Genomic DNA, 23,909 nt, shown 5'->3' with positions numbered 1-23,909 from the left:
CGACTCAGCGCATCAGCGTGGCACAACCGTTTTCCTGGCACATGGGTCAAGGTGTACTGGAACCCGTTCAGGAATATAGACCAACGCAACATTCTGGGGGAGAGAATTTGTGGCATTTGTTTGTTCGGGTTGAACAACCCCAACAGTGGTTTGTGGTCCGTTTCAATGGAGAAATGGCGACCGTACACATAATCATGGAACTTTTTGATTCCTGCCACAATTGCAAGCGCCTCTTTGTCAATTTGAGCATAGTTGCGCTCCATGGGCGACAACGTACGGGAATAGAAAGAGATGGGCTTTTCCGACCCATCCGGTTCCCTATGACTCAGCACCGCCCCCAGGCCGTATTGAGAGGCATCACATGCCAGGACCAGCGGCTTCGATTCATCATAATGAGCAAGGACGCTCTTGCTACTCAGCATTCCTCGCAAGGAGTCAAAAGCCTTCTGCTGCTCCTGCCCCCATCGCCACACATTCTTTTTCTGCAACAGTCTATGTACTGGTTCAGCTACCGAAGCTTTCTGGGGTAAGAACGAATGATAAAAGTTAATAAGTCCCAGGAATGACTGCAACTCCGTCTTGTTCTGTGGTCGTGGTGCCTCGATGATGGCCTTAACCTTAGCATCTGTGGGGTGGATGCCTGATGCATCAATTTTAAACCCCAAGAATTCCACAGTTGGCACCCCAAAACTGCATTTTTCCTTTTTTAGTTGCAACCCCGCCTCCTTGAACTTGAGCAACACTGCACGGACACGCGCAACCAGTTCCTGTGGGTCTTTTCCAGCAATCAAAACGTCATCAAAAAATGGCAAGACCCCCGGCAGACCTCTCAACAGGCGTTCCATGAGCCCTTGAAAAATCCCTGGGGCCACACAAACTCCAAATTGTAATCTGTTAACTCTGAACGCCCCTTTATGTGTGACAATAGTCTGTGCTTCCGCTGATTGTGGGGTTACTGGCAGCTGTTGGTAAGCTTGTGCCAGGTCAATTTTGGCGAACACCTTGCCCCCAGCCAGTTTAGCCAACAGATGTGATACGACTGGAATGGGGTATGAGTTTCCCCTGAGTGCCTTATTGATAGTACATTTGTAATCAGCACAGATCCTGACTTCCCCATTTGCTTTAAGGGGCGTGACGATTGGAGTCTCCCACTTAGCGGAGTCCACGGGTGAGAGAAATCCCTGCTTGACCAATTTATCCAGCTCTGCTTCAATCTTGGGTTGCAGTGCAAATGGCACTCGCCTTGGTTTGAGTCGGATTGGGGCCACCCCAGGGTCCAATTCGAAGTCAACTGGGGGCCCTTTATAACAACCCAGTTTTCCATTAAAGAGACCAGCAAATTCTTTGCATAATGCCTCGCTCATCTCAGGGCAGGTTTGGATTGAATTAAGCCCTGATATACTCAGTCCCAGGGCGGGGAACCAGTCAGTGCCCAGGAGACTGGGGCGACTGCCCTTCGCAATCACCAGTTTCAGTACCGCCTGTTTGTCCCGGAACTGTACTCTCACGGCACACATTCCCATGACATGGATGCGGCCCGCTGAGTATGACTGCAAAGTTGCCAGGAAGGGCTCCAGAGGGGGCAACTTACCCCTGGGGAAGAATGTCCTCGCGGTCTGGTCCGACACGATAGTGAATCCAGATCCGGAGTCCACCTCCATGTCGCACAGCTGACCCTCAATCTTCACCTTGATGTGTGCCTTGCCTTGCGCTGGAAACTGCACGACCCTCCCGTTGATCTCCGTTACGTAGTGGCAGTCCTTTAGAACATGGTTTGCTGTGGGCGATCTGCGATGCTCCAGTCTAGGTGCTCCTGTCGCTCCCAACGCCGCCGATCTACAGACCCTGGCGATGTGACCTGTCTTTCCGCACGTCCGGCACATAGCATCCCGGAAACTACAACTCTTCCGCTCATGGTTTCCGCCACAACCAGGGCACCTGCCTCGGTGATCTTTGTGCACTGTGCAGGCCTGACGCACTGACTCGACCCCACGGACTGGGCTCTGGCTTGGAGTAGCCTCTAGCTCGTCCATGGCATGTGCAACTTCTATCTGTGGCTTAGGGGCCCTGCGACTGGCATCAAGCTCCTCTCTTTCATAATTCTCCGTGGCAGTGGCCTCCTTCAAGGCTGAAGCAAGGGTAACCTCTTCTTTAGCCACGATGCGTCTTCTGGCTTTCTTGCTGCTCAGACCACCGACAAACCGATCCAGGAGAGTCTCTTCCAGATCTTGGAAGTCGCAGTGCTGAGCGAGCTTGCCGGGCCATCTTGGTCTCAGTAGGCGCTAAATGGCTTGTTAGGCAGGCAAGAATATCTTTGAGAGATGTCTCACTTAGCTTCGCTGGGGCAAGCAATGCCTTGGCCAGCTTGAAGGTCTCAGGCCCACAGTAGCTCAGGAATGTGGCCCTTCTTTTGCTGGCATCGGTGATCCCTTGAGCCACTGCGAAGAACTCGAAGCGTTTGACGTAGTCTTCCCACGTGTGGGGCTCTGATGGCTGGAAGGGCTCCAATACCCTTGGACTCTCCATTGTCCTGTGGGCAGGGTCGTCTTCTCAGCCGGCCAGTGAGTCTTGTTCTTAGCTACAATCCGGACTCTGAGGCAGGGCTGCGTTTAACCGCTCCTCAGCATTCCGGATCCCACCTTCGTCGCCAGTTGTTGTGACGTGGGGTTTGTGATTTCAGCTCTCTTGACATAATATGCTGGAGACAGTTCTCTAGTAACACTTCTTTATTAAAAGCAACAAGACTAAAACCTGAGGAGGGGAGAGCTACATTTATAGGGACAGGGAACAAGCTAGAAGGGATACATTTTGGAGGGAACAATATCAGGCAATCACAGTCCTGCCTTTTGGAGGCAACCAATAAGACAGAGGATCCAAATACAGCAGCTTAAATGAACCAATAGTAGCTGTACCCTCTGGAACCAAAAGGCAGTTACTTTACCCTAATTCAATTACAGACAATAAAAATACAGATATAAAATCCTTTGACTCAATACACAACAAGGAGATGAAGTGTACGGGTGTAGTCTGGGTATGTTTGGTTCCAACAGTTAAAATCCGTGTATCCGTGTATCCGTGTATCCGTCTCCTTTCAGCTCTTTGGTTTTATGACACTCTGGAGCTTTTAAAAAATGGTTGTACAGCTGTACAAATGGTTTCTTTCTTGTTAACTTAAAGCTCTTGTTACCTTAAAGACTTGAAGATTCCTCATTTACCACAGAAAGGCATTGAGAAAGATATTTCCTGTGTCATAGAGCGACCCAGTGCATAATATTTACATTTTCAGAATGATCCATAGGCATTTCAGTGGAGACACTTTGGGGATTTGGTTTTGCTTACCACTGAATTCCTTATGAGTTCTAACAAGAGTTAGGAAAAATTGCCATGCCCAGATTGCCTTGGCGTTACTTCCTTAAGCTATTCATATTCATTAGATTACTGCAACATGTTGGGCTGCCTCTGAAGACTGTTCAGAAACTTCAGCTGGTGCAGAATTTGGCAGCTAGGTTCCTCATCCTGCCCCGACTGCACTGGCTGCCAATTAGTTTCCAGGCCCAATTCAAAGTGTTGTTTTTTGCTTATAAAGCCTTGAACAGCTTAGGACTGCAATACCTCAAGGACCGCCTTTCCCCATATGAACTGATATGGATCCAGAGCTCACCATCTGAGGCCCTTATTTGTGTGCCTGCTCCATGAAAGTTCCAGATGGTGGCAACACGAGAACGGGCCTTTTCTGCGTTTGTGGAATGCTCACCCCGGGAGGCTCGCCTGGCATCTTCATTACATATCGTTAGTCACCAAGTGAAAGCGTTTCTCTATAACCAGGCCTTTGGCTGATTAACATTCTGTGGCCCGTTAAATGTGTTTGCGGGAGGGGGAGTTATTGGTTTTATTATGTATTTGGTGTTCTTATTTTGTATTTTTATGTTGCAAACTGCCCTGTGATTGCCAGATGAAGGACAGTATAGAAAATTAATACAGTCGTACCTTGGATCCCGAATGCCTTGTGTCTCGAACATTTTGGCTCCTGAATGCCACAAACTCAGAAGTGAGTGTTCCGGTTTGTGAACGTTCTTTTGGAAGTTGAATGGACTTCTGGAACGGATTCCGTTCGACTTCCAAGGTACGACTGTACATTGATTGATTAAATATGGAACTACTAGGCACTCTCCAGTAGGTGGCAGCTGAGGTCAGGACCAGTTTTTTGTTTTTCTAGAACTTGCCCTCTGCACCAGGGATAGGCAAGCTATGACCCTCCAAATGTTTCTGGCTTACAGCTCCCATCATCCTTGATGGGAGTTGGAGCATCTAGAAGGTTACAGTTTTCCCCTTCCTAATCTACCCAAAACCCAAGTTTGGAATGCTTAGTTGCTAGAATTGTGACAGAATAGCAAGAGCATCCGTAGCTAAATTTTGGAAAACTTTTTGTTTGGGCAACCTAGGCTGTCGGTAAGTCAGAAGTCTGGCAAGTAGCCTTAGTTTAAAAGATTTCACATGAGCAAGGAGGTTCATGGTCGAATGACTCCCTCATTGTATACAGTATGCACTTTAAACTTGTGCACATTCTGCTGTATTTACTTGGCAAATTTGTTGTTAAAAATTAAAAAGGGGGTGGAAAGGGGGCAAGCGCCCAGGAAAAAAAGACTTTGGCGATTGTACCCAATCTCTGCATACAGAAAACCAAGCATAGGACTGAGAAGGCTACGTCAGAACCCTTTCCTCGATATCTAGTTTTCTTTACTCAGGGGTTCTTTGGATGAAGAAGCAGTCCCATCACGTGATCCTCTGCCTGCATCCCAAAATGGGGCAGTCCAGGCACAGGCTTACCACCTGAAATCTTTTATCTGTATTTCCCCAACTTTGTCCTGCAGAAATTATCTGTTACACAGTAAACAGAGGGGGTGGGAGTACGGTGTCCCAATTATTTGTTAGGGCTGCTGCAAGGAGTGGTTTGTAAGAGCTTTTGATAGGGTGACAAGTCAACAGCTTCTCTTCTAGGTGGCTTTGATTTGGAGCTTTGATGCCCTTTCACAAGGAGACGCTTGCTGCTGATGAATTGCGACTGCCTGACCCCCCCTCCTCCGCTTCCTAGCCTTATTACTGCTCTCATTCTTTCTCTCCCTCCCTCTCTCCCTCCCTCCACCCCTGTTTTATATCCTGGCAGAGCCATGTGAATCTGCAGACCAGTAGCGTTCTGGGAGTGGGTGGAGGGGAGGCCAGCCGGCTCCAGGCAGAGATGCTTCAGCTAGACCTGATTGATGCTACTGGGGACACCCCAGGCGATGAAAGGACGGCTCCTGAGCCGATCAAGAAGGAGCCCCCGCCAGTGACCATGGACACCTACAGACCCAAGCGGCCCACGACGCTCAATCTCTTCCCACAGGTGCCTCGGACGCAGGTGAGTCCCTCGAGCGAGAAAGGGGGTGAGGTGGGTAGGGATCTGCAGGAGAGGGCAGGGCAGGAATTAGACAAGCGCTGTGTCTTGGATCTGAATAGACGTGTTTTGGATTGCTCTGTGATCGTTCCCAGTCACTGTCAAGCAGAAGATGAGAGCTGATAGTTTCCCCCTGCAGAAATAAGTCAGTGTCTGCAAAGCAAAGAAAGCATGTTCACCTCCCTGAACTCAAACCTCACATTTCCCCCCCCCACCCCCATAGTTGTGTTGCTTATGGGCAAGAATGTGGTCTAATTGGTGGGGAAAGCTGCCAGAGAGCCTTTGGGGTGTCTTGGAGCTCTGCATGCTTTATCTTTCCATGAAGATTGTGAGAGTCAGTGGTAGATTCTGGGATTAGAAGGTGGCAGGGGTGGGGAGACTGGGTTTCAGTGCTTGATTTCTGAATTGAGATGTTCTGGGGCTCAAACCACTGTAGACATTATAGTCTTTAAGTAGGAAATGCTGCTGTACAATCCCAAGATTGTGTGGTGTGTGCACATGTGTGTGGGGAGAGGGGGAACCTGTTAGCTGTGAGAGGAATGTACTCTGAACATGCTCAGAGTTTAACATTATTTCTGTTCAAAATATGTTCTGAGTCTGATAGCTGACAGACTGTGGATTAGAATAAGTTTTAGTGAGTTAAGAAGGCAGGGAATCCATTTTGGAATGGACACTGTTTTGGGGAAGCGAGAATTACCTCCCCAGAAATGAGACCATAGGGATAACATCCTGGAAGTGGTTAATCCCTTTACCGGGAGACGTTTGGCTGGGATAACAGCTCTGCTGATGAAGGGAGACTCTGTGCAGTGTTTGTGTGTGCAAGAGGGAGTGGGTGGAAAGAAAGGAACAGCTCATTCTCCTGCATGCTCAGTGGGGCTTACCCCCAGGTAAGGAAGTTAACACTTCCATATCCTTTTGCCTGGGAAATATCAAACCGTCCCACAACATCTCTTCTGTGCATTCCCGTCCTCAAATGAGTCACGCAGATGATAAATGCCAAGTTTCCTCTAGAAATTCTTGGCGTGTATACTGGTGCCTTGTTGTTTAATTTATCCTGCGTCGAAATGGTTTATAATGCATTCAGTCCATGGTGACCTTCTCTTCTGTTGAATGGCTATAGAATTGTGCATTGTTTTGTGCCTAAGGAATGAAGCTCTAAAAAGCACCAAGATTCTGGACTTGGCCCAGAGAATTGTGAGGCCATCTTTGACCACACCAGAGTTGTCTGTAACCTGTTGCACCCTAGGAACCATTGTCAGGAAAGATATACCCCCTGAACAAGATTAGACGCCTAGCTGGGGATACTGTTCACAGCCTAGCCACCTGCAATCTCTTTATCTGCCTCTCTGTTGTTTAGTCTATAAAGCAAGTAGGGTTCCACATGCTACAAGAGGCTATTTTTAATCGTATGCTGTTCTGGGATATTGGCTCCACTTACTATATAAGAAGATTTTCCCAGTGACGTTAGCAATGGAAAGTGCACCGAAAGGCAGGTGCTGCTCTGTGCAGCAGATGGTGAAGACTGCATGTCTCTCTCTCTCTGTGTGTGTGTGTGTGTGTGTGTGTGTGTGTGTGTGTGTAGGTGGGGGCTGGGAATTGGTACCATTATGCAATTGACAATAGAGGCTATTAAAGCTCCAGCTGAAGAGCTGAATGGCTTGGGCTGGAGAAAAAGGGGACAAGGATAGAGCCCTCTTATCCAGCTTTTGCCAACCTGGTGTAACTCCCAGCTTGGCCATACTGGCTGGGGCTGATGGGACTTGTAGTCCAGAATACCTGGAAAGTACCAGGTCGGCCAAAGCCACTCTCATCATAGCTGCGCCTCCAACTTCCATAGGAGAGTAAAATTGGAAAACACCTACTGTCATAGTCTCATGCACCCTGCAACATTCCCTCTGGCGCCCAGGACCATGTGTAACTCGACTGTACCCTGAAATTTCTGCAAGAGATACCCCATTTGTTGGCTTTAGCACTCAATGCCAGCAGTTTTGAGCTCTGTCTTAGAACCAAACAAGATGAGATTGAAGAATAGCCATGTTTGGATTTTCACAGCAGATGCACCTGCGGAGACAGCCATTATGATGAAGACCACAATGCTGGGTGAAAGATTAATCCTTGAGCAGGACCTACTGGGAAAGGTGCCCTAACAAGTATTGATAGTATACAGGCACCCAGTGCAATTCCCAAAGAATAGTTGTCTCCACTTTGGGATCCCATACAGCTGCTGAGCTGTTGCATTTTGCACTATCTGTAGCTTCTGGACCCTCTTCGATGGCAGCCCCGTGTCGAGGGCATTGCAGTAATTCAGTCAGTAGTCTACCAGAGCATGAATAACGGTAGTTAAGTTATCCCAGTTCAGGAACAGCCATAGGTGGTGAACCAGCTGTGGTGGGGTGCATAGGTGCTGGGGGGGGGACAAGCTCCCCCAGTATTTCTGATGGAAGGACCAGGAACCCACAAATTTCTGTGGTGACACGCATGCACACCATGGGGTGTGCTTGCATCATGCACTCAAGTCACGGGGTGCCCACACCTTGGGGCATGCGCGAATGACACCAGCACACCGCGAGGCGTGTACGCACACTACAAGCACACCGTGGGGCATGCTGATGTCACGGGGCCCTGGGGTCCCTCAATTATGGGGTCAAGGTGGAAGCCCTGGCTGGGCATGTTCATACCTTGCCTTCCTGGACATCCAGTCTCAACTTAGAATCAAGGAGCACTGCCTGCTCCATATCAGTGAGTGTGAATCCCTCAAGAACCAGTTGCTTACCCTGTTCCTGGACATAGGAACCACCTCCCATCTTGTCAGGATTCAGCTCCAGTTTATTGGTTCTCATCCAGCCCTTGACGGCTGCCAGACTTTGGGCTTCACCTGACTCAGATGGTATAAACAAATAGAGCTGGGTGCCATCCACAAATGACTGGATCCTCTCACCTAGCAGTTTCATGTGTGTTTGAAAAGTGTGGGGGAACAAGGTAGGTGCTTGATGATGACCCAAAAATTACTCTGCAGATAGCAGAACCATCACAGTACAGTGCTCCCAACTCTCAGTTTGCAGGGCTGTTCCAGGAAGATACCATGGTCTCTGGTATCTAAAGCTGCTGAGAGATCCAGGAGAACCAACAGGGATCCACCTCCCCTGGTATAGGGGCTGAGGAAGGGACTAATCTGACTGATCCCTTCATGATGGATGAAGGAGCTGATCTGGCTTGCTTTACCAAGACTTGGGTGAATGAGCTGGGTGGCCCTGTCTGGGTACTTGGTACAGCACCAGACTGAGGCGAGTGTGTTGTTGTTGTTGTTGTTGTTGTTGTTGTTGTTGTTGTTGTCCACAAAAGCACAATCTCCATTTCCAGAAACCTCTTGATCTTGGGATGGGGTTCAAAGGTCTGCCCCTGGTGTTGGGCCAGAGAGACAGTATGTTTAAAGGAGACAAAAATACTATTCTTGCGGTTTGTGCATGCATACTATCCCTCAAACACATACTGATGTATTATATTTATTTCTTTTCAATAGAGGGGAGGTGGGATTTCCAGTCCGAGATGCTGAATCACCAGAGTAATGTTAATACAAGCTTACTGCCGCAGGAGAATGAGAGTGGTCTTGGGGAGCAAAAACAGCAGGGGGGTGAGGGTTATGATGCTGCTCACTGAGAGTGTGTGAGAAAAGGGTTTTTTTTAGGCCAAGGCAGGCCAAAAACATAATGCAGTCCTCTAAGGTGAGTCCCCTACTCTCCTACTAGATAAGAAATGCTTTCTGATTCCAACTCTTCCCTTGGAGAAGGAGTTTCAAGTTTGGGTGCAGGAAGAGGGTTGTGTGGGGAGGGCAGTCCTCACAGGTGTGGGTGTGATGAGTGATTTTGACTTGTCCGTGTTTCACTTCTGCATGTGGGAGTGGATAGGTAGAAGAATTCACAGAAGGCTATGTATGGCAGGTACAAACAGCCATAGGTGTTGGGGGAATAATGAAAATTAAATAGCTGTAGGGGTGTTTATGAACTAGGTGAGTAATATTCATAGAAGTTAAATATGGCCTGGAGTAAGCGGTGATCTCACTTGATACCCTCCCCATACACCTAGTGCCAGGAAGAGCCAACAGAAATGAGTAATTTCCCAGATAATAAAGGTGGCAATTTACATCATGGGCTCTTCCTCAGCCAGGCTGCCCTGAGCAGGCTCTGTGGGTACCTTGACTTGCTGTTTTAATGTACTTTTCCCTGAAAGGGAAAGCTGATTATGTCTCCAGACTGACTTAAACTCTCCTTTTATCCTGTTGGTTTTGCCTGTTCAGGAGCAACAATAATGGCAAAATCTGGATGCTAAGATTGTCCGTTTCCAAAGGAACAGGCAGGAGTTTCCAGGGCACTTAGCTATGTCAGCAGCAGACCTCTCTCCAAGCTATTTCTGCTGCTCTGTCAGTCCAGCTATATATCTGATGGGGGGCGGGGGTGCAAAGGCTGGCACTGAGAGCTGGAGTCTGCAAGTAACCCTTTCAGGCCTGGAATTTCCTGAAAAGGCCTATAAGAGCTGTAACGCAGATCACAAGATCTTATTCTGATCTGGGCAGAGTCTCACTTTGCCAACTACCGTTTTCTTCTTCACACATGGGTTGGAGGAATATGACATTAATTTCGGCAAGGAGAGATAGAAACAGCCATGGTCCAAACTGTAACATTTCAAAGCTAGTTCCAGTGCAGTGCTCTGCATTCATGAGACTTCCCCAGATCTGGCTTCCGGACATAGCATCATCAGTCAGCAATATGTATGACTGATCTGTTCAGACAAAATACTTTCAGGCATGGCAGTCGGTGCTGGAATAATCCAGTGGAGAGAAATCCTAGTTCCAATTTCATTCATTTATTTAGATCTATCCTTTAACCTTGTTTACACACTTTATGGGCCAATATTGCTGATATGCTTATCGTCCCAGCATCCAATAAAAAGGAATGTGTTCTTAACACGTTTATATCTTTGCTGTCTTCTGTACTGTACCTGCACCTGTTTAGTGCATTTTTAGAATTAACAATAATTTCCCCGATTCCATAGCACCAGTCAGATTGGTTCTGCTATAAGAAAGCATGTTTTATTTTATTATTCTAAAGCATTTAGAAACTGCTTAATATTTTTAAAATCTCAAAGCAGTATGCAACTTAAAAACAACATCATTAAAAGAAAAATACTGCATATTTGTCCTGTGAACCTCCCTAAGACCTCCAGGTAAAGGGCAGTATATACATAAAATAAATAATGATTAGTAATAATAATAATAATAATAATAATAATAATAATACCAGTGAAACTGTAGTATAAAATGAAGAATTAAGGCTAATGAAGACAGGGTCAAATAAGTTAGAGAAAGCCTGGAAAAAGGTCCACCTTTGTCTGAAGCGAATGATGGTTGCTGCTTCACATATGGCAGAGAGAAGAAGCCCTAAGGAAACATCAGATGAAAGATGTGTTCATACAGAGGTTTCTTTCTCAGTCGGCTAGAATTGCTCATTCTCATTACAGTCCCCTTTTCACATTAATAATAATCATCTGTTCACCTCCTACATTGCAATTCTTGGGTGCTGCATTTGTCTCCTCCAAAGTCCCTTTCAAGTAATCTAATAAATCAGAAAGATCACAACAGATATCTTTGTTTTCTAATGTATGTGCAAAGTTTTATCTCCAACATTCCCTGTGTGGTGTTTCATAGACTTTATCTCATGTCAGCTACCATTGATAATTGTACCATTAAATCCAAATCTCTCTCCCTGCTAGAGACACTCAGTTGCTCCAAAGGAGTATGTTTGCTGGGCAGTGTGTCAAAATGTCCTGGTGCAGTAAGGATCTTTTGACACTGCATCAGAAGCATCACTGTGTTGCAGTGCAGAGCAACTGGATTGTCAAAAGGGCATAAGGATAAGCATCCAGCTTCCAGCTCATCCCTTTCCCTCAGACGTTACAGCACTGCTCTTGCGCTGATTGCAAAACCCAGCTCACTTCCTCCTTCTCCATAGCATCAAGCTCCTACATCATTATGCATCTGCCATTTTGAGGGACATTCTTTGTGTTGCTGTGGTTTGGTGACCAAAAACCTTGACGGTTGTCGCAGGAATGGACAGCTTTGCGGAGGACAGTGAATGTGATTCCCCTTTTAGTAGTTCCCTGTCATGAAACCAGACGCCGTGTCTTCTTCTTCCAGCAACTCTTGGCCAATGTTCCTATCTCCAAACATACCCAACAAGCTGCAGCAGAAATTGCAGAGTCAGCAAGGGCAGGCTGAGTGAAGGACCTTTTACCACTAGTGTCAAGTATCATGGGTGGAGGAATAGCTATGTTACAAGCTCTTCAGGAACCAGGGAGCCCTACCCCTCTCCAGATCATGAGATCTTCGAGTCTTTTGTCTGTGGCACATCATGCAGAATGCCCTCAATCACCATATTGAGATGGTTGCATAATGCCTCCAAATTGCTCTGTTGATTCTTGTCACAAGTGTATGATCTCATAATCCCATTCTCTGGTCATCTGACGTGTGTGTGTGTGTGTGTGTGTGTGTGTGTGTGTGTGTGTTGGGGGAGAAGTTGCTTCCTTTTCTGCTAGCCCCTCCTCTGGACATGCATTGGCAGAAATGGTTGCTGTTCAGGCAGCTTGAAGCCTGTACAGTTGCCACCGGGAGCCACGCAGAGGCAGATGGGGACATGGGCTCCTTTGCCCCAGCACAAGAGCAGCTTTCAAAGCTACGTTGGCAGCTAGTGGCAGCCTCTCTCTTTCATTGGCTGCAGAGAGGACAGTCTCTTGGGACAGTACATCCCACTGCCCTCCCTTCTCTTCCTGCCTCTATGTACTGCTTCATGCAGGTCCCGGGGCATTCCTTTCATACTGCAATCCAGCAGCACACTAGGGAACCAAAGTGGCTAGGAAACAGTGCTTTAAGTCTCCAAGGCCTAGGAAGCTTCTAGCTGCAGGTTTAGTTTTATTTTGGGGGGATATTGGGAGGAGCAAATGAAGGATTCCAAAGGACTGCAGAGGGAAGTTAGGCTTGGGCAAATGCAGCTGAGGAAATAATTTAACATAGAAAAAGATAATAATCTAATTTCAGCAAATTCAGCAAAATGGGAACTGGGAGCAGCAAATAAACAAGGGGACATATTAAATGGCTTTTAGAGAAATTTGGGGGTGTTGTTCTGGAGTCCATCAGAAGTTTGCTTTTATGTTCATTGTTTTTGTTCAGAAAGTATGCATGCCTTTTGTTAACCATTGGTGCAAGTATGTTTCCTTGCCCCTGCCTCTCCCATTGTACATATAGTAGTTTTCTTACTTGAATCCATTTAGAAATGTTTTATGCTGCCTTTCTACAAGCTTAGCGTTCAATGTGCACCTTTCTTCTGCTTGGCCTGTGAGGCCCTGGGGGCCTGTTTAAGATACCCTTTTGCAGGAGACAGTGCTTTTTAACTTAGCAGCAGAGGAAGAGCCTTCTCTGAAGTTGCTTCCTGTAACATTCTCCTCCACTTCTGCCCTGGGAAAGCAAGGACTTCCCTGGTAGAGAAATGGGCAGAAAGTCTGGTGGTACCAGGGCTGAAGCACGAGTGGGTGAGCCAAAGCAGCCTCTGGGAGTAGCTCCCTGAGAGACACAAAAGGGACTGAGGCAGCTGGAGGATGGGTTAGGGGAGAGACCCTGCTTGCCTCTGACACAGCACATGGCAGCATCACTGGACACAGACTTTCCAGAATCCTTTAATTCATGATAGCCAAGGAATTATGATAGTCATATTCAAATATCTGAAGGGCTGTCACATGGATGATGGAGCAAAATTGTTTTCTACTGCTACCAGGGGGACTCAAACTGATGGATTCAGATTACAAGAAAGGCGACTTCAACTAAACATAAGGAGAAACTTTCTCACAGTAAGAGCTGCACTCAACAGGTGGACTCTCCTTCATTGGAGATTTGTAAACAGAGGTTGGGTGGCCATCTGTCAGGGATTCTTTAGCTGTGATTCCTGCATTGCAGGGGGTTGGACAACATGGCCCTTGGCTCCTTTCCAACTCTAGAATTATAGGATTCTATGCTTCATAGGCTGTGCACCTTTAAAAAGCATACACCCTTCTCATAAAAGTGTGCTTTAATGTCTGGTACTCCAGTGAATGTCTTGCTCCATGGTCTTATCCAAGTAATATTATTATTTTTGATAGGATCTCTTTGTGAAATACAATGGATACATGGTTACTGCCAACCTGTGTCCCTCCTCCCACCCAGAAACTGAATCCTGATTAATTGGCTACTGGATTGATAGTGAACATGGTGCCTTCCAGATGTTGTTGGGACTCCCAAGTCTCATCATTCAACTAACATGGCTAAGCGATAAGAGATAATAGGAGTTGTCATCCAGCAACCTCTGCAGAGCACCACCTTGACTCACTCTGGGCTGCTGCTTTGGAGGGGATGGAGAAATGCCAGGAGCTACGCTGTAAAATGCAGCTCAGCCCATTGTGGCAGCAGTGTGTTAGAATGCCTGAAATTCTTTGACTAATGGGAACAATGGCTCATCCACATTTACATTTGCCCTGCCACTTCCCCCTGGGAAAACCTGTGATTCAGCTCTGAATCGGAACAAACAGCAGTCAGCTTTTCTGCAGAGTGCTGTTTGCTCTGATTTAGCACTAAAGAGAGAGTTTTCCAGGGCAAAGGCAAAACCACTTGGAAAGAGAGAGCATTTGTGTGATTCAGTCTCCCTGCAGCAGTGAAGCACAAGTGAATGGTACCCGGAAATGTGACATTTTGCTTCTTTCTGACGAAGGCTTGGGGGGTACTTTCTCTCCCCGACCCCAGTCCCCATGCCTTGCTCCATCTCCTCTACTTTTTCCCTTTTCTCTCAACTGCTTCATTGTGGATCTGAACTACAGTGGTTCTGGCATCTGCGGCTGCAGCAGCAACAGATGGATTTAGCTGTTGAATCCCTATGAATGCACACAGACAATAGCCGGCTGGGGGAGGGGGAAGCAGCAGGGCCATAGGCTGGAGTTTGGGGGGGTTGATGGGGCCCCCTTTGTGCCATGCGCCGTTTACCCTTGCAGCTACAAGGCCGCTTTGTTCTTTTGCTCAGGACACTCTGAATAACAACTCTCTGGGGAAAAAGCACAGTTGGCAGGAGCGAGTGTCCCGGTCGTCATCCCCTCTGAAAACTGGTGAGTTCATCTCTGTACAGCAACCGGTTCTCTATCTTTTTCCTCCCCCTTTTTGCATGATGGTACATTCTCTGGCGCTTGGACCTTCTCACTACATCCTTCTAATGTGTTTTCACTTTGGCCTGCATCTTGAAACGGATGCTATAGTTTTATTAATTGACTGGTGGCACACGAGGCATGGGGGGGTGGGTTTGACTTTTCCTGCCTGCTCTCCTTCAGAACAGGCTTATTCTAAAAATCCAAGGCCAACTCACAACATGGCTCTTGTTACATCAAGACAATCTGTGGCAGAAGAGCTAGTGTGATAAAGTTGGGTGCAAGTGCTGGAATTGGGTTCAAAAAGCCCCGTCAGACAAGGCACTCAATAGATGGTCTGAGAAATTAACTCTCTCAGTGCAACTTTCCTCACAGGGTTGTGAAGTGAAAGCAACATGAACAGCATTCTGGGGTCCTTGAAGTAAGGGAAGATATCAATTTAATAACAACACTTGGGGAGGAATCCAGTGTCCTGCTAAAACTAAGTTCTGTCAGTGAGAGCATTTCTGCTTGCCCAGTGGAATGATCTGCCCCCTCATCTTCCTCTGTGCTGTTCTGCTTGATGGACATACCAATCTCTCCTCTGCTTCTGCTGAATGCTGTTCTGAGGGTTTTCCTGAGCAGATTTAGGGAACATGGGGAGGAGAGTTCTGTTGAACTAGCAGGACACGTTGTGCTGGCTTCTGCTTGCACAATAATTTAGTTGAATCTGGCCCTGAGGGCAAGATTTAACTAATGAGCCCTGCGAGCGGAAACCTGGGCAAGGACTTCCACTAGTGCAACGGAGCTTCCCTCCCTTCCTCACTCCCACAAAATTGGCTGTGTGGAAGTCAGGAGAAAACCTCTGGAACCAGAGGCGTAGGAAGGTCAGGTGGTACTTGGTGCAGAAAGTTTCTTGAAAAAAAAATTGCCTGCAAAAATCGTTTTACGTTATTTCCTATTTTCTTACAAAGGAATAATAATAAGTAATAATAATAATTAACTTTTATTTATATCCCACCCTCCCCAGCCGAAGTTGGGCTCAGGGTGGCTATCATCAGATACATAACATTGGTATAAAATCAAACAATAATTAAATTACCTCCTAAAAACATGTCAAAATCAAATTAAAGTCTAATTAGATGGCTTTTCAGGGTTAGGGTTGGGAACAGTAAGTGCACCACTGAATTGAAATTTCAGCCTTCACGACATAGGAAAACAGCCAAGCAAACAGCTATTTTCATGGAGGAGGGTCAAGATATTAACTGATATGCATGAAATTTCATATACAGTATAGCTATATAATCCCTAGTGTAGTAAGATAAGACCTTTGGAGCAGGCATTTAAAAAAAAAAAAAGTTTTTTATGAACCGCCCTAGTAGGGCAGTAATTGTTCCTTGATAATTTGTCACCCCCTTCCATGATGGAATCTGGGCACCCCGCCCCCCTTCTTACGCCCCTGTCTGGAACAGGTCATGGGAGAAGGAGAAAGCAGATCTTCCATCAGGCAAGCAGAAAGGCTTGTGCTGACAGAGCAATCTTCCTAGTGTGCTACATTTAATTCCTTCCTCTCATAATATCCTTGTGGCCCCTGGAAACTAGTTCCTTTGCTATTCGTTCCAGTTTTGAACTTACTAATTCCAAACATTGGTCATTCCAGTTAGAAGGTTTTATAACAACTTTGGGATGTGAATGCTAATACTTAGGACTTGGTATACCAACTCTGCTTATTATTGTCCCTGACTATTGTAATGTTCCACAGGCCCCACCAAGTGAAACAGCTCCTCTCAGCTCCTTAGATTCAGTCCCTAGGGTGACTGGCCTTCACAACAGCTGCTTTTGCCACCATTCTGAATTAACTGTGCTGAGATGTACCCAGACACTGTTGCCCTCGTTCCTTTGGCTGACCTAAACCTCTAACCCCACCTTACCCACCCTTAGGTGAGCAGACCCCTCCCCATGACCACGTTTGCCTGAGTGATGAGGTCACTCACCAAAACAGCACAACCTCCACCAAAGATCGGGGCACATCCACGGAAAGCCCGTGCCGGCGTACGGCTGCTACACAGATCGCTCCAGCCTGTGTTGCCTCGTCCCGGGCACCGGAAAAACAGCAGGTTGCCAACCGCCCCCCACCACAGAACCCCACCGTTGTAGTAGTGACACGGGGGCCAGAAGCTTATCGGGACCGCATTCGCTACCAGACAGATGTAAGGCTGGAGGCTACTGAGGAGATTTACCTCACACCAGTGCAAAAGAATTCTGACCCTCTGGAGTCTGAGAAGCCATTCATGTCACAGTCCAGTGATAACCGGATGTCCATCAGCTCTGACATAGACACTTCCAGCTACCCACAACTGGCAGGAAAACCTAACACCTCAATCAGCGAGGAGGATGAAGTGCTGGACTACCTGTCCTCACCTGACAAAATGAACGCACCAAGGACTGTGTATGGCAGCAGCAGCAATGGCGGCTACCGGCCCTGCCATAGCCGCCAGAGGGCGTCTGTGAGCTCCGACACCAGTGCCCTCTCCTACGATTCGGTCAAATACACTCTTGTGGTAGACGAGGACGTGCAGCTGGAACTCGTAAGCCTGAAACAGTGTTACTCGGGTTACAGCGACGAGAGCGATTCAGCCACTGTCTACGACAACTGTGTCTCCTCACCCTATGAGTCAGCCATTGGGGAGGAGTATGAGGAGGACGCCCTGAAACGTGACTCTGTCTGTCTCTCTGAGGACTCCACCCCTGAGGCAGACATCCATTTCTCCAAGAAGTTCCTCAACGTCTTCATGAGCGGACGGTCACGCTCCTCCAGTGAGTGCTGGGGCAAATTCCAGTATGAGCATTGGTATTGAGGGGGGGGGACCTGTAATTTCACAGCATAACATAGCAGATTTCACTTGCTCAGGCATTAAAACCCAATGCCTTGCGGGGGGGGGGGTACAAGGAAGTTGTTGGTCAATACAAGAGACAGTTCTATGAAAAATAATCTGGTTAAGACCAAAGGTGACCTCAGAAGACCTTAGAGCAACTTGGATGTGTAGTTCAAGAAAATGTCAAATATGTTCAGGAGCAGCTTTTGCCAACTGGGTTTCCCTCCAAACACTTTAGACTATGACTTGGTTGTGATGGGAGCTATAGTCCAAAACATCTGGAGAGAACTGGATTGGTGAAGGTTGATTTACAGTCTCATGCTGGTGTCTGAATGGGTTGAGGAACAAAATCTCCCTAAACATAAGTGTATGGCCATGGCATAATACTTTCTCAGAACTCAGTAGATCAAGATTGTTAGAGGCAATTTATTGAAAGGAATATGACATGGGTATTGTTGCCATACATGTTTCTTTTGTCCCACTATCACCTCTGGCAAGCAGGGTTTTAGAAACATTTCAACGCCCCGAGAAACCTGACAGGGAGAGGAGTATACACACTATGGGGAACAATCCAATCCTCATATCACCTCCAACACTTAAGGAAAAGAAGTATGTCTCCAGTCCTTTTATCTGCTCCACAAGAAGCTACCAGCTTAGTCAATCGGTTGTTTTCATGTAGATGCCCATTAAGAAGCCAAAATATGCTAGACCTTTTTGACTGGCTTTTTCTCTAGTGGATTCCTGCAGGAAATCCTTGGGCTACTGTCACATGTTGTTGCCTCCATTTTATCTTACATTATATTGAATTGAGGCTTACATTATGTTGAGTTTTGGAACACATCAATTTCTGCCACATTTGCAGGAAGTGTGGTGAGGCTGCAGGGTAAAGCTTTGGCTAACTTTATTGAGAGCACAACACCATGTTGTTCTCCCAACTGGATATGCTGTGAAATAGTGGCTCCTGTCAGAACTTACAACAATGAAACACACCCACCCAGAATGTTATCATTGGTCAGGTTATTCCTCTCTGTATCACATTGTCCCATTGAGGATACCTACATGAAAGCAGCTACTCATGCATAGAATTCCCACTCCTCACAGAGAATCTTTGCTCACCAATTGAAATTAGGAAGCTGTGCAGTTAAGATGATTGTTGGGCACTTCTGATTTGGCAAAACAGGTTCCAGAAAACAGTTGACTTCATTGCTTGAAGATGAGAGTTATTAGGTGCCTATAGTATTTTCCCCCACTTCATTTCCAGGTGCTGAATCATTTGGTCTCTTCTCTTGTATTATCAATGGGGAGGAGCAAGAGCAGACACACCGAGCAGTTTTCAGGTGAGTGCAGATAAAACCTTTTGCCCCAGAATCCTTCCATCCACCCAAACCGTGGTGTTTTCCAACCTGTGACCACCTGAATTGCAGAGATGCCATCTAAGGCATAAGGTGTCTTCAGTGGCCTTGATCTATGGATCTCAGCTTGTGGTACAGATAGAAAAACATACTTGGAACTGGGTTCTCACCCATGGAAGGTTTTCAATTAAACATCCAGTGTTGCCTATATTGGACACTGGTTGTGAGGATTTGTTAAGCCAGGGGAGAAATTGTTTTTCAGAGCTTACGTATACAAATAACATATCCCTGTTAGCTTGATAGGGTGCAAAAGAGTTGCCAAAAGCACACAAAACTCCATTCATAATGTTAGGCTTTGAAAGTTACTGGACTGGACCAATACCCAAAATCCATTATGCCTGGTTGAGTCACCAAGAAGTCTTCCTCACAGTGGCCCTCATCATTGCAAAGCTGAATCCAGAGAATAAACACGGCTCCTCTAACATTCATTCCCTTGGTTATATCAAAGGATTGATTATTCCTTAGATTTATTGAGCCTTTCTCACCAATAACTCCAACCAGGCATAAACCAAAAGAAAAGTTTGACGATTCTTGAAATATTCTAGGTAGGTGGTTTGTAACGACCCTTGCCTTAACTTGTGGTTCTTGGCATGGGCTACTTGTTCCAGAAACATGGCCTGCATGTCAAGTTTTCACATACATGAGGTAGCTGCTTAGCAACAAGATGGAGTTAACCTTGTTCTGTACCCTAGGATTGTGTGGCTAGCTTAGGATACAGCCAACTAACATTGCACATTCATTATGGCGTCTTCAGTGGGGTAGCAGCTGAGGAACAGCATATGGCAGTTTGAAGTAGATACTTTTGCGGGGGGAGGGAGTTAACTATGGAGAAGTAGCTCCTTCAGTCTTCCAGGAGCAGCTCCTCTGAGGTGGCACCACTCATGTGAGAAGTTATTTGCTAAGCCAAGCCTAGAGAAATAACATCTGTGCCAACATGCAGGCACTTTTCGTCTAGTGTGCTAGCAGTGAGAGTTTAGGCCGTTACCTTTTGACCCCCAATACATAATTTTTTGCAGGTCTCTTTCTTGAACCTTACAATGGGCTTGTATCTTCAGAGCTTTGGTTAGATAAGTTGCATGGTTTTCTCTTCAGGTTTGTGCCTCGTCATGAAGATGAACTGGAATTGGAGGTCGATGACCCTCTGCTGGTGGAGGTTCAGGCTGAAGACTATTGGTATGAGGCTTATAATATGAGGACCGGGGACCGGGGCATCTTCCCTGCTTACTACGCAATTGAGGTCACCAAGGATCCAGATCATATGACAGGTACTTAACCCATCAATAATAATAATAATAATAATAATAATAATAATAATAATAATAATTTATTTGTACCCCGCCCATCTGGCTGGGTTTCCCCAGCCACTCTGGGCGGCTTCCAACAAAGATGAAAAATACACTAAAATGTCACATATTAAAAACTTCCCTGAAGTCTTCTGAATGTCAGGTAGTTGTTCTTCTCTTTGACATCTGGTGGGTGGGCTTTCCAAAGGGCGGGTGTCACTACTGAGAAGGCCCTCTGCCTGGTTCCCTGTAACTTGGCCTCTTGCAGTGAGGGAACAGCCAGAAGGCCCTCGGAGCTGGACCTCAGTGTCCGGGCAGAACGATGGGGGAGGAGACACTCCTTCAGATATACTGGACCGAGGCCGTTTAGGGCTTTAAAGGTCAACACCAACACTTCAATGTTCTGCTACCCACACATATCTGGCCGCTTGTACCCATTCCTGCTCTGTGCTCATGCACTTCAGTCCTGGCTCAGAGCTGTCTTGTAAACCAGGACTTTTCCTGAGAAAATGCTGAGACTTCAGACACTCTTCAAAGTGGAAGGGGAAAGGACAAAGCTGGTGCACGAATTATCACTCATATGAAGGAGTGTAGATGTTCACGACTTGTGTCCCATCCCTGACAGCTATGTCAGTAGTTAGAGCAACCAGAAGCCTGTTCCCTCCTAACTTTATGCCATGTAGGATATCTATGTGAATCGGATTCTTCTCACCTACCTTGAACTTCTGATTTTTAGATTCAAGCAAGAGTAGCGATTGGGTGGACCAGTACCGGGTGAAGTTTCTCGGCTCAGTCCAGGTTCCATATCATAAAGGAAATGATGTGCTGTGCGCAGCTATGCAGAAGGTACTGTCCCTGCCCATCCCTGCTAAGCCATGGTTTTCCCACGGGACATTTTCTTTGGTGGGAGGGAAAATGTGATGTCATTTTGTTTAGAAAATGTATATTGTGCCTTTCAATGCAACTATTGAAAATACAACTATTCTCAAGGCAGAGAAGATCAAACCAACATATGATTAAGATGCCAAGAAAACTGTCAGAGGGAGGTGTGTGGGTGTGTTAAGTTACCAAATTGGCACATTAACCATAAAAAGCTTCTTGGGTAAATAAACTTGCTTTTAGTGCCTACTTAAAAAGGCAAAGTCCTGAATCTGGAAGATCTCTGTAGGCAATTGGTTCTGCAGTCTGTGGGCCTCCAGCCAGAAGGAACTTTTGTGGTGGCTACCAATTCAATAGAAAATAGAACCACAAGGAGATTAGCTGCATTGTATCTTTAGGAAGGAGAATATACATATGCAGATGGTCCCCATAGATATTCCAGGCCCAGGCTGTGAGTGACATTAAGATGTCCATACCAGCATCTTGGCCTGGAACCAACTGGCTGCTGTTGGAGCTCACATAGGATTGGTTTTAACTGCTCCCCGTGGCTGTTGGTAGAAATCAGTCTGGTGTTTGCATTCTAGACCAGTTGCAGCTTCTGAATAACCTTCAGGAGCAGCCATGTGGAGAGTATGTTGCAGCTGTCTAGGTGGGAGGGTGCCAAGGCATGGCACCACAGTGACCAGATCTCTATCTTCTAGGAAGGGGTGCAGTTGGCAAATTGGTGGCGGCTGATAAAACATACACTTAACCACTGCTTTGGACATAGAGTCCAGGAGGAGGCCTAGATTAAAGAGGCACACACTCTACTTTGCAAACCTGCTCTTTCTGGGGTAGCCTCATTCTGAATAGGCTTTATGTCTTTCTGGGGTAACTTCATTCTGAATAGGCTTTTTGTCACTCTGCTGGCATCTACGCTGCCCACTATATGCAAGTCCATCCTGAATGGATAAAGCTTCCATTGGTTCACCCTGATCCTGTACATTAGCAACATCTGAAAGTTGAAAGCAACATCTGGAATCTTTTATCAAGATTCCTTGATAACGCCATACTAGTTCAGATGGAAGTGGAGGAACGAGAGCTAAAACATAGAAGGAATTAAGCAGCAGGCAAGTTTGAAAACACACTCCTCATCATTTGTTGCTGTTGTTATCTTCCTCCCTACAGAGCCCAGAGCAGCTTGCAACAATAAAACCACATCATAAAACAACAAAATCAGTGTAAAATAATGTATCAATTAAAAAAGTTGAAATACCAAACACCATACCTAATGCAGCAGAGAAGATTAATGAGTCATCCATACCCTCTTCGCCCTTCATCAAAGGCATGAATAAGCCGGTGTGCTTCTAACTGTCGGAGAAAGGATGTCAGTGTTGGGGACAAGTGCAATAACTTGATTTAGTGGGAATTCCAGAACTGAGGTGCAGCCACAGAGAAGGTCCTGCTCATTTTATAGCCAGACAAGCCATGCTCATTGGCAGAACCATGAGCAGGGCCTCCTCCACAACACTTAAAGCACTATCCAGGTGGTATCAGGGAACGCACTCCTGCACTCCACCAAAAGCTATCATGGGTTATAAATATTAACACACTTAGTATAGTATGGCGTAGTGGTTAAGAGCGGTAGTCTCGTAATCTGGTGAACCGGGTTCGCGTCTCCGCTCCTCCACCTGCAGCTGCTGAGTGACCTTGGGCCAGTCACACTTCTTTGAAGTCTCTCAGCCCCACTCACCTCACAGAGTGTTTGTTGTGGGGGAGGAAGGGAAAGGAGAATGTTAGCCACTTTGAGACACCTTCGGGTAGTGATAAAGCGGGATATCAAATCCAAACTCCTCTTCTTGTTGTTGTTGTTTCCCAGCTAAGCTTCAAAAAAAAAGCAGTTCTCTTGGTATTTGATGTGGGAAAGATACCTGTGGAGGTTGCTTATTGACCAATGCCAGTGATATCACCGATGCCCCTCCTTATTCGCCGTCCATATAGCAGTTCTGCAACTAATGTTAATACTTTGCAATTTTTAAATAATGTGAAGAATGAATTTAGCATATATTAATGTGGAGTGTGGGTGTGTATGTATATGTATGGCTATATATACAGCAATCTTGGGACATTATGTCTACTTTCAACCCTTGTCTCCTCCTACTCCCAAAACAGATCACCCATCTTCTGGTTTCAGGTACTTTGAAGTCAATGTTTCTTGAAACTGCCAACCTGGGAGGAGGAATGGGGACCCCAGTTTTATATCAAATGGAGGGGGGGTGATATTTTCCATGAGAAGAGCAGTGTCACCACAAACTCCAGATAGTTTGTGTGACAGCTGGTGCAAATTTTCTGTTTTGGCACAGATTGCCACTACTCGCCGCCTCACCGTGCACTTTAACCCGCCCTCCAGCTGCGTCCTGGAGATCAGCATGAGAGGAGTCAAGATTGCTGTGAAAGGCGATGACTCTAAGGATCCCAACAAGGTAGGCTTGACCACATGTGTAGCTCTGCTGCCAGTACTGTTCCTGGGTTCTGTGCTCTCTGTGGCTCATTATTATTACATCTTCCAGCAGCAGCTCAGTGCTACCCCTTGGCCAATAAACAAAAGAGAGCATGCAAACGAGAGTGATTTGCATATGTCCTGGCTGGCGGTTCCTCCTGTCTTTTCCTGAAGGAGTCTATTGGAGATTGGATAACAGGGCAGAGTCACATTCATGCCCTGAAGTCCAGATGCAAAAGTACATGCTCCCAGGCTGTAGGTATATTAATGCACTGGAAGGTCTGTTTGCTAAGCTGCTCCGATAATCTACGAAGCATTGCTAAACCCGTCTGCTACTATTTTAACCGGTGTCCTGTG

The 23,909-nt window shown here is 46.4% G+C and overlaps 1 protein-coding gene across 3 annotated transcripts in view; it reads left to right on the top strand.

The window, feature by feature from the left end:
* MAPK8IP1 (mitogen-activated protein kinase 8 interacting protein 1) overlaps positions 1-23,909 on the top strand; it is a 65,111-nt gene that overhangs the window by 35,743 nt on the left and 5,459 nt on the right. For all 3 annotated transcript variants that reach the window (XM_081834874.1, XM_081834873.1, XM_081834875.1), the window contains 7 exons: positions 5,165-5,398; positions 14,527-14,608; positions 16,565-17,440; positions 18,761-18,836; positions 20,004-20,176; positions 20,931-21,040; positions 23,416-23,535. In XM_081834874.1, the coding sequence (XP_081691000.1) occupies positions 5,165-5,398; positions 14,527-14,608; positions 16,565-17,440; positions 18,761-18,836; positions 20,004-20,176; positions 20,931-21,040; positions 23,416-23,535 (1,671 nt within the window). The remainder of the gene's footprint in view (positions 1-5,164; positions 5,399-14,526; positions 14,609-16,564; positions 17,441-18,760; positions 18,837-20,003; positions 20,177-20,930; positions 21,041-23,415; positions 23,536-23,909) is intronic.

The sequence above is a fragment of the Podarcis erhardii genome (assembly GCF_964252035.2).
Source record: "Podarcis erhardii genome assembly, chromosome: 1".
Taxonomy (NCBI): domain Eukaryota; kingdom Metazoa; phylum Chordata; class Lepidosauria; order Squamata; family Lacertidae; genus Podarcis; species Podarcis erhardii.
Note: the sequence above shows the minus strand (reverse complement) of the source record. Positions and strands in the feature narration are given on the sequence as shown.